This window comes from Denticeps clupeoides, chromosome 5 (assembly GCF_900700375.1).
Source record: "Denticeps clupeoides chromosome 5, fDenClu1.1, whole genome shotgun sequence".
In the NCBI taxonomy this organism is placed as follows: domain Eukaryota; kingdom Metazoa; phylum Chordata; class Actinopteri; order Clupeiformes; family Denticipitidae; genus Denticeps; species Denticeps clupeoides.
The window spans coordinates 13,376,826-13,395,094 of NC_041711.1; the positions used below are offsets into that span (position 1 = coordinate 13,376,826).

At 44.8% G+C, this 18,269-nt stretch overlaps 1 protein-coding gene and 1 long non-coding RNA gene across 4 annotated transcripts in view; both read right to left on the bottom strand.

Moving 5' to 3' along the window:
• LOC114789679 (insulin-like growth factor 2 mRNA-binding protein 2) overlaps window positions 1-17,843 on the bottom strand; it is a 33,812-nt gene extending 15,969 nt beyond the window's left edge. Inside the window, exons 1-4 of one of the 3 annotated variants that reach the window (XM_028978923.1) lie at window positions 17,365-17,843; window positions 16,393-16,453; window positions 2,738-2,786; window positions 1,395-1,446 (exon numbers count right to left, since the gene is read on the bottom strand). In XM_028978923.1, coding sequence (XP_028834756.1) covers window positions 1,395-1,446; window positions 2,738-2,786; window positions 16,393-16,453; window positions 17,365-17,539 — 337 coding nt within the window. In that variant the 5' untranslated portion in view covers window positions 17,540-17,843. The remainder of the gene's footprint in view (window positions 1-1,394; window positions 1,447-2,737; window positions 2,787-16,392; window positions 16,454-17,364) is intronic. The other 2 variants (XM_028978924.1, XM_028978925.1) reach the window with 2 other exon arrangements.
• Window positions 5,026-8,604, bottom strand: LOC114789681 (uncharacterized). The gene is made up of 3 exons (XR_003749708.1): window positions 8,107-8,604; window positions 7,301-7,513; window positions 5,026-6,451 (listed from the first exon to the last, which is right to left on the bottom strand). It is a non-coding gene; the product is annotated as an uncharacterized LOC114789681 (long non-coding RNA).
• Window positions 17,844-18,269: the final 426 nt, after the last annotated feature.

Genomic DNA, 18,269 nt, shown 5'->3' on the forward strand with positions numbered 1-18,269 from the left:
TCGTGGTTTCCTTCAACCATGTCACATAATCAGTGGGGACTAGACAATCCCGATGTCCCATGTTAGCTGCTTTTTCTTCACTTATGATGATGATCATCTCATGAAGCGGCCTATGATGAGGAAAAGTCATGAAGGTCGAGAGGAGGTAGCCCGCCTATTTGTCAAAGCGGCGACCAGAAAAAAGCACCCATATGTCATGCTTCCTGACTCCTCTTCAATGTGCAAATATATAGTCCTGACTCACTGACTTACTATCAGCCCACCCCGGGACATTGGGTGCGGAGTGGGTCCCATTCACTCACATCTATATAGAGTCACCAATTCATCTAGTGTATGTGCCTTTGAAGGCAGGAGGAAACCAGAGAACCCTGGGGGAACCCAGCACGGGTAGAACACCAAGCTGGGTGTTATAACTAAAAAAAACACTCAAATAAAAATGTTACAGGGCATCTGTAACAAACAACTTGATTTTTAAAATGCATTTTGAACGCTCCTCTTCGGTGCTCATTACAGAACCGCGCAGGAGCCGGCTGCGTGCGGAGGGAGCGTAGCGGCTAATGAGCAAACAGCTTAATGACAAGTCATTAGTTTGGGGTGTACAGGCTGCAAATCAGCACCGCGTTAAACATGCTCAGCCATTACTGGGCTAAAGACGGGGGTCAAACTCCTGCTGGCAGCGCCTGGCAGTACGACTGTGTGTCTTTCTTTTCACAGACACACACACACACACACACACACACACACACACTTAGTGTCAGTCAACTTTATAGACACATACACACATATGTGGTTGTTGTCGTGTTGCCATTAGATCAGGGCTCCAGATCACAGGCGTCACCATAATAAAACACAGACATCTGCTAGTGGGTACGCGAGATAAGAGCAAGTGTGAGGGATGATGAAAGAGAAGGATGGAGAAATGGAGGGAGAGGAGAAGGACGGTATCATGTGGTGTGTCTGATCTTGCTGAATCAGAAACACACACACACACACACACACAAAACACTCACAAACGGTTTCCTGTTGCAACTCATGCCTGAATCACGCGCTCATCACAGCATAGTACCCATAACAGATACACACAGATACACGCACATGCTGAAAGATGCTCAGACACACACACACACACACACACACACACACACACACACAGTCCCAATGAGGCCTGGAACAGATGAAACAGAACCCAGAATTTCATGGGAGGCAACTGTTAAACACCGCTTTTACTCTCCTAAACACTTATTGTCACGCACATACATACACCCACACCCACTTACTAGAGGCCTTAAGTGTTCTGTGCCTGAGCGAAAGCCTTAGCAGCTTTATCAACCTGAGTCGATGAATGTGGGAGCAAGAACTGTGTGTGTGTGTGTATGAACACACTGATACGTTACCTTGCTCAACGTTTTCCACTGAGCCATACTGTGACAGAAGGTCATCTAACACCTGAGGAGGGCAGGAGAAAAGCTGTCATTTTTCAATACAAATACCTGAACAAATTACGGGAAAGAAAAGAACGTCAGATCTGGCTCTTTCACGGGTTCATCCTCTTTGGTTGGAACACGGCTGCCAGAGAAACGTCCTCACCGGAGCCGAGTCCCAATCACTCACCCTGCTCTCTGACCTACTGAAACGAGGAGATCCTGGATTCTAATCCTCTCTTCTGCTGTGTGCGCCAAACATTAATCACTCAACAAAATGCGCCTGTTCTCGTATCATTGTGAAAATCTGCACAATTTAGGACACTTACTAGCGGGTAAAAAAAAAGTGATTATTTTGTTCCACCATCTGAACAATATCAGGGCTGCAAACTAATACAGCAGGGAATTCTGAAACAAAAAGGGACCCATGATTTATAGACTGCCCATCACATGCAGTAATAATGGAGTCAGACGGAGTTGGTCATCAATCATCGTGCCACTATTCGCTTCTGGAAGCCAGAAGAGAATCTTGCCGTTAACGAAGCGATTGTCATGAAACGTTCTCTCAGCGTTCCAGCATGGTTCCGTCTGGCTGGGGGGGGGGCAGCGTGGTTGTAAGGGGAGAGAGGAGCAGCCATCGGAGGCATGGAGAGGCGGAGGAGGAGATAAATGAATAACGAGCCGCAGGAAGTGGGTCAGAAATGACACAGCGGGAGCTGGATGACTCGGGCCCGTTAAAAACTGAGCGCGGAGAGACAAGCACGCAGCAGAGACGGGGCTCAAGACCAACTCAAGTCCAAAAATTTAAGGAGATGAACTTGAAGGCTTAAGTGATCAGGCAGAACAAAACAGAAGGTTCCATTTGGAATCATGTATGTTTTTGGGTCATCATGCATTACAGCTCACCGCATTATTCTATTGACTCTTGCTGTGAAAATCCTTATATAAAACTGGATGCTGATAAGCCCAGTTAGAGAGGTATGGGATCATCCAAACTTATTTATTATTATCTGAATTTATTTTACTGTAAACTCTAAAATACACTTAAATAATTTTTTTATTGCACATAAAATGTCTAAAACCTTGTTTCTGCTTATTGAAAAATGAAGCTTCTCTACTTAGTCATGATATGCGTTGAGATGAGAATTCCCTGTTGCAACATGGATCATAAACCTTCAAGTCAGAGTGGAATCAGACATTCGTCATTTTCTGACTTGAGGCTCCATCTCTGTCATGTAGCCCATCTCTCTCTCTCTCTCTCTCTCTCTCCCACCTCATCCTCCTCTACCAGCAACCCGAGATGCAAACACACTGACCTCCCACTGCAGCTGAGGGGGAATGTTCCGAATCTGGATCTTACGGCTCCTGCAGAGACAGAGAGAGACAGTTTACTTTAAAACCAATCGCCCTGAAACAGTGTGCATCTCTTCAAAATCACATTTTCACAGCATGGAGGAATCAACAGGAACAGCGAAGACGCAACACCAGCCCAGTCCTGTCACCAAACTTCACAAAGTGACACTTTATGTCTTTTTTTAATTTTTTTAATCTGATGACAATTATACAGAGCAACACAAATCTGAGATGCTTCTATTTCTGGTGCTAAAGCAATAATTGCATAAGTGTTTCATTCCTGCTGTTCATTGCCCAAAATAAAATAAAAATTCATTTGTTAAAATGCCCATACTGCTAAAACACGAGTACATCAAGCATTCAACACACACACACACACACACACACACACACACACACACACACACACACACCTGCAGTGTTAAGTGAGATGTTTGTGATTTGCTCATGTGTGATTGGCTCACATGCAGCATCTTGAAACAACTGTTTCAGAACATGGCAAAAAAATTTAATGTAAGCAGAAATTCATATATATTTATACAATTATACAATATTTATGTTGTTTTTGTCACATGGGGTCACATGACTCCACCCCATTCCATCTGCAACATGGAGAACCCATTTTTTAAAGGTTTATAGAGGTGTGAACCTTCACTCTTCTCACGATTCAATTACAATTATCAATGCCTTGATTATTGATGCATTACGATGCATCCCATAATTCTCTACGTTACATCACATGATGTTTTCAGATACAAGTGTGTAGTCGCTTTGATTTGCTGCAATCAACTGACACCACAAATTCCAGAAAAGCGTCCAGATGAACTAAGACGGAACACAGACCCTTTCTCTGAAAGTGTAGTGATTGTCAGTTGTGATACACAGCAGCACAGCACACGGTGCACTCAGTGAAATTTAACCATCACCCTAAATGAGCAGTGGGCAGCCATGACAGGCACCCGGGGAGCAGTGTGTGGGGACGGTGCTTTGCTCAGTGGCACCTTGGTGGATCGGGATTCAAACCGGCAACCTTCTGATTACGGGGCCACTTCCTTAACCGCTAGGCCACCACTGTCCTTTCTGCTCCTCGAAGAAAATCTAAAGGCCGCCTAATAATTTTGCTTTTTCATTTCCATCTTTTGAAGTGAATCACTACCTCATGAATCCCGATGTGCAAATAAATGAGACAAGGACGTACGAGTGTCGACTAAAAGATTAATGCGAGAGTGCGTGTGTGTTTGTGTGCATGACTGTGTGTGTGATCGTTTAAGGAAGCTGTCCTACAGTCTGAGTGTGTGTGGGCACATCGTTTCGCTAACGGTAACAAGATCACTCAGCTACATCACCTTAGTAACAAGATCAACACACAGGCGAGACGCCAGCAGTGGCTTTAACGTGGCCACAGACAGAGGGATGCACATTTACAACAATCACACACACACACACTTCCTAACAGACGATGACTCGCAACATTTTTACCCCCCACCCCAAACCGCTGCGTGACACAATGCCCAGTTCATCCAGCCCTGCCGGCAAGCCGAGATTCCGCCGTTTCATCAGCGGGCGAGCGAGCAAGAGAGAGAGAGAGAGGCAGGAAAGGACCTAAGAACAGACCATGTGAGAGAAAACGAAGAACAGTTGCATGCTGGGTATCTACCTTACAGTGGTCCAACCACTCAATGTGTGTGATTCGGGTGTGAGGGTACGATAGGGAGTTTTGTGCTTCATAAAAATTCCATGTTGGGGAAAAAATGCTTTACAAAGCAGTCAGCTGGAGGCTGAGCAGAATTCAGAAGAGCTGTGTGTGTGTGTGTGTGTGTTTGTGTGCATACACATGCAGTTATGACTCTCAGCTGTGTGTGTGTTCTGTAGCCACAGGCGCATACGACGTCTCCAGAGTATCAATAGTAATGTTCTCCTATTACAGGACTGTGTGCTGCTCACACACATTGCAAGCTCAAACTCAGGAGCCGAGCACGGCCGGAAACCCGCCGGTCCGACACACACAGGCTCAGGGATGTGAGCACGACAACGGGCCGACCGGAGGCTGCTGGCCTGGGCTGGACCCACGGACACATCTAATCTGAATTAACCTGGTTTCCTGCTTCGTCCCTTAAGCACATAAGAGCATCAGTGCTCTGAGATCCTCACCTGGGAGAGAGGGAGCGGGAAGATAAAGGAGAGTGAGAGAGAGCAGTGGCTAAACTAGATGGGAAAGTGATGAGTGCAATTGATGCAGACGCAATAAATGTGAAATAAATGGGCCTTTTTATTAGAAACTCTTTCTCTCTCTCCGTGGCTGCACTTGGTGACATGCGTACCTGTAGGAGTGGCCTATATAGAAGTGAATTACTAACAAGCCTTATGCTAATGAGCACAGTTGCCACACATTTAGCTCGAATGGGGACAGCGGATGATCCTGGGACAGGAGCAACCGCAAGAAGCCAAGAACCCATAAATTAAAATGGATTTTTAGAACGGCTAGCGCTCAGTATTGGCCGTTATTAAAGGAACTTCAGGTTAATGGCATTTAGTAATTATATCCACATATTCTCTGTACAGAGTTGAGCGGTTTTACAGACAGATTCCTAAATAAACACGCATGCAATATGTACAACTGAAATTTGCAACAAAACAAACATCAAGTGGTGTGTAAAAGTACACGTGCACACACCCTCACCCCTGTACAGACATACACACATATTTATTGCATCATCTTTGATCTCTGACATCAGAAGATGCAGGAGGTTACACCAGCCCGCTGGTCAATTCTAATGGTGAATGTACAGGAGTGTGAGAGTGCCGTGTGGTGGATACTAGTGATGTCTTTTTCTGTAACATTCCAGGGTTTCTGCATGACTCATACAGACATGTTGGACATAAAATGCCCAATTTCTCTCACACACACACATACACACACACACACACACACACACACATACATACACACACACATTCATACATACATACACAGAGCTGAGAAACATGACTGCTACTGTACGCACACACACACACGTTTGCATACACACTCATACGCCAGTAGACAATACACACATATACACACAAGCTCAGTGCATTCATTCACACACACACACATAACACAACGTTCATCAATAATGAAGGGCTTTTCTTTCATCTACAGTTCAGGAAGTAATCAGTTGACTCTAAGAACAGGGGTGAGTATACACACAATCAGTTATATAAGGGTACACACATAAATACACCAAATAAGGTCTGACATTATCATCAGTGCCGGACAAACATAAGAACAAAATGTGGCACAGGAGCGATTCTCTGGACAATGAAACCAAAAAATTATATAATATTTGCACTTTCCCGCCATCACACCATCTTGGTCGTTTTAGCTGTATATATTGGTTTTGCATATGTTGAATGTTTGTAGACTTCACAGATTTTTATTGTGGAAGTTTATTGTAACAAGTGAGACTAGTTTTCTGGTCCGGTGCATCACATGGCAAGTTTTTAAACTGCTTGTATGGCTTTTGTCATAATTTTATGTCATATACCCAGTAGTAAGGCACGACAAGTACTACATACATGTCACAGTTCTGACCACTAGTTATGGATATAAATTATCTTGTGTTCTCATAATGTCCCAGGCATCATGTAGAGAATCGTCCACAGGCGATTGAGGTCACTGTGGGAGCTGAAGGACCCTGTTACAATACAAGATTTTTGAATTTTTAACACAAATATCCTCCATGCATATGCAAAGGGAATCAAAGAGCAGTTCTGGTTTAGTGCATTGAAAATCTACACAAGCATGTAGATCCTGGGGGACATTTACAGTTTTCTAACAGGGCTACATGGCAGTGAAGCTGCATCACTGCACTCCTGGTAAATCGGAAACAGGGTTTGGTCCCGTGTTAATGTCGACCAGGGAAGATCCTACTGATCAGGTTCACATATTAACGACAAATAATCAGCAAGGAGGGACAGAGACACACTTTGTTCATTTCAATAACTTGAAGAGCTGTTTCATTTGGGGACAACTCCGTTTTGAACACCTTCTCCATGGGACATCATCATCACGGGCTAATACTGATGTATATAGAAAAACGCAGATATTCACACAGAGGGTCACTCCCACTTTCTCATACCAAACATACACATGAAAGTGAAGTGATTGTCATTGTGAAACACTGCAGCACAGCACACGGTGACACAACGAAATGTGTCCTCTGCTTTTAACCATCACCATTGGTGAGCAGTGGGCAGCCATGACAGGCGCCCGGGGAGCAGTGTGTGGGGCGGTGCTTTGCTCAGTGGCACCTCAGTGGCACCTTTGCGGATCGGGATTCGAACCGGAAACCTTCTGATTACGGGGCCGCTTCCTTAACCGCTAGGCCACCATGCGTGCAGGAACTGCCATTCACACAAAAACAAGAGCCGTATAACACACAATCACACAAATGTACACAGTTTGATCTCACTCACAGCCTTATAGACATTGGGATCTCACACAGACACACACACACTTTATGCACGGTGTGACTCACACACACCTTTACACACCGCAGGGTTCTGACTGGCAGGGTAAACAGCAGTAGGTGCTGCAGGCTGCGCTCACGGCCCCACGGTGGAGTAGTCAGGCCTCTCTGCTTCCCCCGCTCAGCACACCGGGCTCCACGGGTGCCATTCACATGGCCCCGCCCTCCCTACACAACGCCAGCCAATCAGCAGTCAGCTGGGAGACCACCAAGCCACAAAGGCCGTACCTGAATGCAAGTGGCAAGATGATCACTCACCCCAAAACACACACACTCTAAACCATTTAATGGCAATTCTAGCAAATGTGACAGAGTGTAAGGGTTTGTAGACTAGAACAAATGAATGCACATTACTTCTGGTTAAAGTCGACACTGAACAAAAAGAATCTAAAACGAGAGAGACTGCAAATGAAATCTACTTTAGGCTTTTTTGTTATATTCTCAATGCTCTATTACAAATGGAAAAAAGAAACATTACATCTGAATTATTTACATGAATTTCAGAATTTCCTGTTAGGCGCCACCCATTTACTTTAATGACATTGTGCATTGGACTCCACATACTCTCCCAGCATGATGATGCAACATTACTGAAAACCCAGAAATATGACATTTTAATGTTAGCTCTGTTAATTCACCTGATTGCAATTAGTGACTTATTAAACAGTATTAAATTGTAATAACTCAGAATATCAGACCCTTCTAAATTTTTAAATAAGTGCCTTGATAGTGGTAATTGCATAATCACACACACACACACACACACGTACACACTGGAATGGTCCAGTGCAACAGATCATCATGTTTTCCACCACACCCACCTGAGTGCCCAAATCCAGCCTCGCCTCTCCTCTCAGACGGCCAGCGAACGAGGGCAGCGTCCAAGCAGCCCAGCCCAGGTCCAGTCAGCTCTGACACCCACCACAGCTCATACACACCGTACACGCGCACTCACAAACAGCCAACCAGCACTGGAGCTCCGCAGCACCATGGGTGGCGTGAAATACGAGCGTGTGGCAGAAAAGGAAAGTCTCATTTGACAAGAACACCTACTACTTCAGGGTGAAAAGTGTGTGTGTGTGTGTGTGTATGTGTGTCTCAATCTGACCTACATGGCATTCCTCTTGCTCATCATCCCTTAATCTAAACAGGATTGGGATTATAGGCAGGCCTTTAGAGTGGGTAGTGTCACTAACCCCACATACACCTCCACCTGCACACTGTCTAAAATGAGGGCAATTACTGCACGTACACGCACACTAAACATTGAGTAGAATCTATGACATCAATGTATTTCCTGTATAATGTTGCCGATAATAATCTGCATGCAAGACAATAAATATAAATAAAATATTCTTTTGTTAGACCTTTCACTAATAAAACAGCACCAACCCCCCTCCAGCCCCAAGCATCCTCCATGCTCTCTAGGCTAATCTCTCTAAGCAGTGCTAATTACATTATAAAGCCCCGCCTCCGAGAGTTAGATCGCTTGGCATCACGTGACTCATTTGGAGCTGAAGCGGCATTATCTTCATCAGAGCTTTATCCTCATCCTCCGGCTCAGGCACCTAAGACCTGTCTGAGTGTGTGTGTGTGTGTGTGTGCGCGCGTCTGGGTTAAAACGCACACACACAAGGTGTCGAGACAACAAACCAACAGGTTGGTGGCCAATTTAAGTCACAAGTTGCACAGGGCACCATGGCAAAGGGCTGGCAGAGCCGACCGGGCATCTGAGGGTACAAGCTCCGGATTTCATGTGAACATCCAGTCTGAGGTTTCTCTATGAGTTTTGGACCCGGGCCGTCCTTTTCTCTCCTAACACACACTAAATCAAGAACATCGGATTTCATGTGTGCTCTCAACAGCCAGTTAAAAACAATGCTGGCACAAAAATTCCTAGCTGTGCTCTAAATCACTGCGATGCACTCACCCGGGCGGGGCATCACTTTTATTACGTAACGCTGAAGGTACACAGCTACCTGCACGTAATCCGTGTGGTTCAGAGGAGCAGGAGCTGTACGCTGGACATCTCATTACTCTCCTATTTTTTCAGTTTCTTTGGATAAAAGGGATATAAATGAATGAAAATGTACACTAAACCCTAACCACAATATAAAGCTACACTCACCACCACTCAATAGTCTGCCCTACATGTGTACTACATGACATTACATGGAGGCTAAAGACAAGACAAAATATGGAGCGTCTTCAGATCCCTACCATCCATGATTGCGAAATTCTGTCACCACAGGTGAAAGTTCAAAGCTTTGAAGAGCCTCAAATATGAAACATTTAGCCTTGTTTACAATGTTTTTGTTAACTATTTCATGTACTATTACTATTCAGGCATCTTACTTTGTTGTTTTGAGTCTTCAGATTTGCAAGTCTGAGTCTTCAGATCTCATTGTAGGATCTGATGTAATATTGTGTCCTCAAGAGGTATATAAATATTCATATTAAATTCATAATATCCGACACACACACATAGACCCACAGCATGAGAAGGTGCTTGATCGCCATCCACATCCTTGCCTGTGCTGTAATTGGGCCATCTGCTTCCAGACTGTTGAAGAACCACAGCTGACCTACAACTGCTGAATACTTCCGTGTATTAACCCCTCATGGGTCATCCTACTACACAACTAACAAAAGAAAAGACAGGCCTCTAAGCAAATGTGTAAGTGAGGCGATAGGTGAACAGCTAGTTAAAAACCTGTTTTGTTAATGCTGAGACTCACAGACAATTTCTTAATTTGTTGTAGTATTTGTGTAATAACATACAATGCAGTTGAAGGGCCATCAGAATAAATGCCATAATATTTGAAGAACTAATGCCATAATGTTAAGAGCATGAAGTCATAATTTTTTGAGAATAAGTACATACTTTTTTTATTTGTTTTTAATTTTAGAACTCCATAGTACTAATAATAACAACTTTGCGGTATTAATTTGATCACTACTTGATTCTCAAAATCCATTATATGTTTATTAAATTCTTTTGTTAAAACAATATATGTCCTTCATAGGTCACATCACCCAGGCTGTGCAGGATGAGAAGATCATGAAATCTTCTGGTCATCTGTGGAAGAAGCTCTCCCCTCACGGTGACACTTGTGTATCATCAAATATACACACATGTACAGGATTGGCTTCCACTCACAAAACAATTATTGAGACACAAGCCACAAGCACATGACATCATGCATAGTGCATTTTTTTTTTAAATTGTCACCTTAAGAGAGGATTTCATCTGTACCCACATGCGAATCTGGAATTATAAGGGGTCAACCCCCCCTACGCCCCGCAATCGCTCACTCTTACCCTCAAATCCCCTTTTCGTTTTTCTCACCTCTCCTTCCCCTTCACTCCTGTCAACTCCATCATGCTGTTTGACGGATGTTACAAAACCTGTTGATCCGCCACCACCCCTGGATAAAGGACGCGCTCTCTCTCTCTCTAGCTCGCTCTCTTTCTCTCGTTAGTACATGAAGTCCGAGCCTCGGCTCGTCTGCACAAATGAACCGGCTGCTAGTCTCAGGTCGATTGGCTGTTTTCTTGCTGTGAGCCTTCCCCAATAAAACACACAGACAGAAGGACACACACACACACACACACACACACACACACACACACACACGCTCACAATCAGAGGCTCTGTGCTCCCGAAAGCCTTGGTTCTATACCATTCAACTGCTATGGGGTTGCTATAGCAACCAGAAACCCAAATTTGAGCCGTACCTGTGGTCTCCAGGGGGATAGACAGTTAGCGGTGTGAATGAGCACACACTGGCCAATCAGACACGTCAGGGCTGCTACGACTGAACGTTGATATTTATGAGTGAATAACTGGGCAGGCAGGCTGGTGCCAGATTAGACATGGGCGTGTTTGTGTGTGTGCGCAAGGGGTGAACGGCCTTGGGTTCTGTATCAAAAACATATACGTCACTGAATTCCAATAAGGAATGTATTACAAGAAAAATCACCAAAAATGCATGTAATGTGACGGGTTCGTGCATTGATCCTGAAGGAAACCGTATTGTCAACAATCAGCACGCACTCCAATGAAACCACACTGTCCATCATTTTTCATTGCTTTCACACAATATGCCTTTAGTGACCATGAACAGAAACATTTGCAAAAGACAGACATCTGCGGCGTATTCATCACATGCAAATTGTACGTACAGTATGACTATAAAGGAGCTTTCCAGGAGACTTACAACAAAATGCATTTTTATTTTTTTCCAGCAAAAAATATATAACATCATTGAAAGAGAAAAATTATTTATTTTGGTGGTTTATTTCATTTCTGGCATTTTCTGTTCATTTATAGCATTTGTGTGTGACAGAGCTATGAATCATGTACAGTGTGTGTGTGTGTGTGTGTGTGTGCGTGTGTGTGTGTCAACAGGGCACCTGTTTTGGAGGAAGTTTGAAGCTAAAGTTGCCAGCTGTTAGGCTTCCATACCCAATCTCTCTTCCCAATATGAGCACGCAAATGACAAATGAGCACGTGCTTGCACACACACACACACACACACACACACACACACACACACACACACACACCATAAGGACGGCAAATTTGCCTTCCTCGGGAACAGCAGGTCTCAAATTTGGCATGGCCTAGACATGAGATGAGGGTGGTACTGAGAGTTATGAAATTGATACTCTGTCAAAGCCACACACACAGTCAAATATCACTCTATTACTCTCTCTCCCCTTAGATTTTGAGATACAAGAAAACGTCTATCTCTATCACTCAAATATAAATGATGAGTTGAAAATCAACGTTTTTTTTCAAATCTACTTATAATCAGAATCACTATATGAGCTCCATCATACAACATTTGTACTATATAAATATACATATATATTTATACAATATGTATTTATTGTTTTGTTGTTATTACTGAGTAACTGAAGACAGCAATGCAGAATTGTAAAGTAATAGCGCTATGATTCTCCAAGTCATAAATGTACTTCATATCATTGCAAAAATGATGCAAACAAATGGCTGCAATACATTAACTGGACTTAGTTCCATCACCACACTGAGTATGAGCTGAGCAATGCCTGCATCTTTATGCTTGTAATAAAAAATGGAATTAGAACAATTTAAAACAACATATGGTCAAAAGCCACCATTAATCCCAGTAAAGTCCCTCCAACCACACCTTCGTTGCCGCACGCCCGCTCCTCATTGCAGAAATGCAAGTTGCAGCTCCTGCGTTCATCAGTGAGACTAATACCTTGAGAGGAGTGAACCTCCCCAGCAAACTGGTGTCAATTCTATCTATAGACTGGTGTGAGTGTGGACGCTTGCCGTGTCCACTGTGCCGTGTGCTGGGGAAGCTGGCTTTCAGCACGACGTACAGCACCGCAGGCTGGTTTTGCAGCACATGCTGGTACGTGTGTGTGCAGGAGGGACAATGAACGTATTTATAGTCTAATCTACAGTAATAAACCGTCTAACACAGAAAACATGGACGTATTTATGAAGCAGTGTGATTATGTATGAGTTGGGTGTGTGATAATAACTGTTTTCTGAGCAGAATGTCAAACGTGAACGCTTGTGTGTGACACATCTGCTGTTCACATCTCCTGCCAGTGTTGAGGAGTGACTGGGGGAACGTTCCGTCACTGGCATCTCGCTAATTCCGGCGCGTCAGGTGACGCGACCTGGTCCAACTCACACCTCTGCTGCACTCTACCTGATCCTTTGCACTCATGTTACACACACAGAGACAGAAAAAACGAGAACCACCATTTAACAGTAAGCTTCTTAAATGCAGACACACAATGCTTCCATCCCCACCTCATCACGGACACGACTCAAGTCAAAAACAATCAGTCATTCTCGGAAATGAGCCAGTGATGGCAAAATTATGCCTACAGCCAATAGCGATTTATAATTCATTTTTTTACATGGTCAGGAGTTATACGGGCTTATAAATCACCATTTGCAAAGTTACAGTCCATAATAAATGAGCTACAAAGCATTTTATATGCAGACCTTATACATTATACATGTAGGATTTATGTAAAGATCCAGCCAAACTCCAGAAATACAGCAGTGGGCTGTTCTTCTACAGACAGGCTAACTCAGGACAGCATGCCACCGAGAACCTGTCCACCACCCGATGTCTCCAACACACCCCATGCGGAGCCCAGCATCCAAAGCCAAGACTCCAAAATAGCCCCCTAAGCTCTTAAAAAGTCTGTCTTCAGCCCCACTCCGGAGCCAATCCCGGCGAGAGCCCACCGCGGCGACCCTGTCTCCTCAGCTCAGTCCCAGCATCGGGAGGAGAGCGCCGCTGTTTGGAGGGCTTCCACCTGCCGCGCTGATGCACTGGCACAACCCCGCTGCCACCGAAACATACACACACACACACACCGGACCCCCCCCCCCCTCCCCCTCGCTCGGTTTCACTTCTCTTCTCTCATGCAGCATCCCTGCTTCTGTTCAATGTTTACTTCAGTTTCACTTGTTAATTCGCTTTGTTTGGACCTGAACAATTTGTCCCCACATGATGAGAAGATTTCGTTTGAAATCCACTGAATTATGAAAGAAATCTGCAGAAGATAATAAAACATATCAGGTTTTATTGACCTTATTTCACTCTGTGTTGATTTTTATCAATATTTTAATAAAAAATATTGATCAAGTGACAATTTCAATTCAGTTAGCACAAGGCTTGCAAACAGCTGTTAATTAAGCAAGTAGTATTTATACAACAGTGTAGATCTAACAATATTCAAACAGGCGCAATATCACCTAACTTTTAAAAATAGATTTCATTAAAAATACAGAAGATCCAGACTACAGTAACAAGAGCTGATTATAAACTTATGGCACTCTTGAAAGTGATATTTAGTTGGTGACAATATTAAAACATTTCATAAAGGTAGTATACAATCGTAACAACGATCAAAATGTTTGGTCAATTCAGCAAACATTAAATAAAAGTCCCTAATAATCTAGTGCAGTGCAATAATATTGTGACTTTAGCAATGTAAACACCTTTTAAATAATCCAAAAAATAAAATAACCTTCATTTTATAAACACAGACAGAGCAGCTGAAAATAAAATAAAGTCAATAAAAAACATTATGAAATTTTTGCATTTTCTACCTTTGCATGTATGACTTCAATATATTGAATATATTGTGATTATTTTTTGTTTACATTTAATGTGTTTTGAGTATATCAAGGTTATAAGAATCAATCATATATGTAAATCCTAGAAATTTTAGTTTGAAAACTCTGATTTAAAGAAATTATTTTACCAATAATATGTTACAAAAATTGTCTGCAAATGGTCTGCATACTCACAACCATTCATTTAAACAACAAGCCTTTTATTGCCATTTTAACAGCGCCTTTTATCAAAAGCCCTCAAAAAGTGACTCAAACGCAGCATAAGAAGAATGCATTTTCCACCTATAACAGAAGCTCCTATTACACATTAACCATCTTCACAATACTGAGCTGATAAAAGCCTTCTAGATCTGAAACTTAAAAGAAAAAAAATAATAACCATGTCTGCATCCTCACATTGCTCTACACAAGTTATTACATACTAAGTGGTAATGTGTAGGTAAAATCGTGGAGAAATCCATAATGCACTCGGTGATCCATCTCAATAGCACCACATGCAATTGGGTGTGCAAGAACAAACGAACAATAAGACAAACCAAATATTACCCATTTAAACAAAGAGCTAATAAATCAGTTTCATCAATAAAATAAAGCATTAATTAATTGCATCGTTTTTTCTATATGGACCCTTTAAGGCAGATATTACTTACAAAATTTCACTGAGGCACTTATTTAAAAAACACTTTTTACAATCAAAAATATCTTAAGCAGTGAATTAGAAAAAAACAACTTATTTTTCACGTATTAAAAACAAACTAATCGTATCCACGTGATTGTATCGTAGATAGAATTGGTATAAAAACGTATTCCAAGGGCACATGTTTTGAACGCGACACTACAAAACTACAATCGTTGCAATCCTCCCGCCCAGGCACGTAAACGATAAATTCGGACAAAAGCGGGCCGCCCGGCCTCGTAAACGAACGACAATTGGCCGGATCTAGCGAAATGTGCGCAGTGTTTGTGTATTGCAAGCAGTGTGCGCGGCCTCCCGGCCCAGGCCGCGTCGTGACGTCAGAGGCGGCGCGGACACGCGATTGGTCGCTCGCCTTTACGTGCGGCCTATAGCGACGTCGGTAAAGAATCGCCATTCCGTGTCTGCTCCGGTCGAGGAAATGGCACCTTGTTCCTTAAAAGAAGGGGAAAAAAAGCGAGAGGGGGGGACGTGGTCACTCAGACACGAGCTGCGTGTGTGGCCTTGCCCGCTGTTTGTGTGGGTGTGCGTGAAAAAGGAGGAGAGGAAGAGGGGCGTGTGCGTGGCGGGACGTACAGGAGGAACGTATAGCCGCAGTCACGTGGTGCAGACCGGGCCCGAGGCCTGTAGGCCGTGACGGGTGGGAAACGCCGCAATTTAAAGCGGGCTAATTAACGAAATAAAACGTTTTAATAAAGCCCTTTGTTACTTAACACGCAAAAAAAGAAAATACGCAATTAGGAGAAATAAAATGGCGCCTTCGCCTCCACTGTGCGTGTCAACAGGCCTGGACTGCACAGGTTGCGTTATGGCTTCAGAAAGAAAATGCATTTCGTCTTTAAACATCTATTAAAACGCTAGTTTTTGAGAAGTGTGCATGGCGAACGTGGGCACATTTGCGGACATTTCACGGCGGCGCTCGTGGCCTCGGTCGGCCCGCGTGGACGGAAGGGCTTCGCACAACAGGAAGCGCGTCGCAGCCACGATCCGTCCACGATCGCACGCCGTGCTCGCGTTTCGTCCATAGGAAGGCGGACGAACCGCGTTTTTAATCCCACTGCGGCTGCGCGTAAACAACGTGCCGCGGTTACGTAATATCGGCATTAGGACAAATAAACAAGCACTTGCAACACGACTCACACCTACAAACAAAAAGTGCCAGACGTGGTTATTGTGTAGTTCATATTAAAAGCACCCAAGCACAACAACAACAAACAAAATGTAAAAAAAAAAAAATCCCAACAACTTTACCTTAGTTTTTTTGGAACAGAGTAGTCCACCTCAATCACTTTGCCGTGTAACTCTGCCTTTCCTATAGGAAGAATGAGTGTATTAAAACACGAATCGTGTCATAGCAATATGAAATAATAGTGATTTGTCACGACATAACGCGAACCAATAACCAGGAACAAAGCGAATGTATGTACGCGTGTGTGTGTGTGTGTTTTATTAAAAAGTCGGCGCCATGACGACTGTGCGTGTATTGGCCCAGGCTGGAGCAGAGAGCAGCAGAAGGGGGGTGGAATGTATATGAAGACACACACACACACACACACACACACCCCACGCCGACCCCGTAACCCCGTCGCCGGACCCGGGTTGTCGCCTGTTGATGCCCGGGCTCTCGGCCCCGCGGGGAGCGAGCGAGCGTGGCGCGAACAGGCCCCGCCGTGGCCCTGAGCCGGAGTCACCCCGTCACCTCGGCGGCGCGCGTTATTCCTCCAGCCCCGCGCCACCTACGTCCAGGCCCCCTCGAACATACCTGCCCGGGGCGTGCGTGCACGCGTACGCGCCGCGATCTCGCGGCTAACTTCGGCGGGGCGCGTTCAATAAAATCGGGACAAAAAATGAGCGAAAAATGAGCGCGCCCGCCGCCGCGTCCCGTCCGCCGCGCGGCTAATTGGGCAGGAGCGGCGGCAGCATCCCTCCCTCCGGAGACCCGGGGCACGGCGGCACGGCGGCGCGGAGCCGAACTTTTCGCCGCCTTCACGTGGCCCGCGGCGTCTCCATCTTTCGGAACCGGGAGCGGCGTCCGAGCAGCGTGCGGCGCGGGGCGGGGGTGGCCGGTCCTTCGACCTGGGACCGCCGGTTGTCAGGCTACGGACGTGACACGAGGAGGAAAGTGCGGTCACGGCTGTTGTTGTTGTTGTTGTTGTTTATTTCTGCGGGCGGATTTGCGTCGCGACGCGTGCGCCGTGACAGGAGCGACGGAGCTGCGCCTACCTGACAAAGTCTCAATGGCTCGGATGGCCCATTTCTGGTCCGGGAAATCCACGAAGGCGTAGCCGTGCTTCAGCAGAACCTGCTCGGCCGCGGGGAGCTTCTTCTCGTCGAAGAGCCGCTTCAGGTCCTCCACCGTGACCGAAGGACTCAGGTTCCCCACGTACAGTTTGTTCATGATCCGCTGGGTGATAAAGGAAGAGAGACTCGGCGCGGCGCACCGGGGCCGTAACTGTTATCAGCGAAAGGAGAGAGAGAGAGCGAGAGAGAGAGGGGGGGGGGAGAGAGAGAGAGGGGGGGGGGTGAAAAAGAAAACAAAAAAGGGGGGTGGGGTGGGGAGGAGGACTTGGAAAGAAACAATTAAAGCCCAAACCCGAGCCACCGACACCAACTCGGCTCCGAGTAAATCACTTATGGCCAGGGCACGCACAGGAAAAGTCGATGCGTTTTCAACGTCACTCCATCGGGCACAGGCGCCGCCTTTGAATAAAAGGCTGTGAAACTATGCGAGCGACCAAAAAAAATGGAAGGATGGGCTGGTGGAGGAGGACGCACCTTTACGCACCGCTGTAAGGTCCCCCGGACGGACGATGTTACCAAGACTGCACCATATTTTCTGGTTTTATTTATTCCGCCCTCAATCAGATTATATATATATATATTTTTTTGTTTTGTTTTTTTATTATTGCAATATTCGATTTGGAAATGAACCAAAACGTGAAGTGAAAATCAATATAATGTTATCCTATTAAACAAATATAAAAAAAATATATAATAATAATAATACACATGAAATCGACAGTTGGTAGTTTTTAAACCCCGGGCTGAAAAAATAGTGATATTGTCCAGTGTGGAGGTGTGGGTTACGGGCATTCCCCATATAACTGAGGCGCCCGACCACGCCCCTA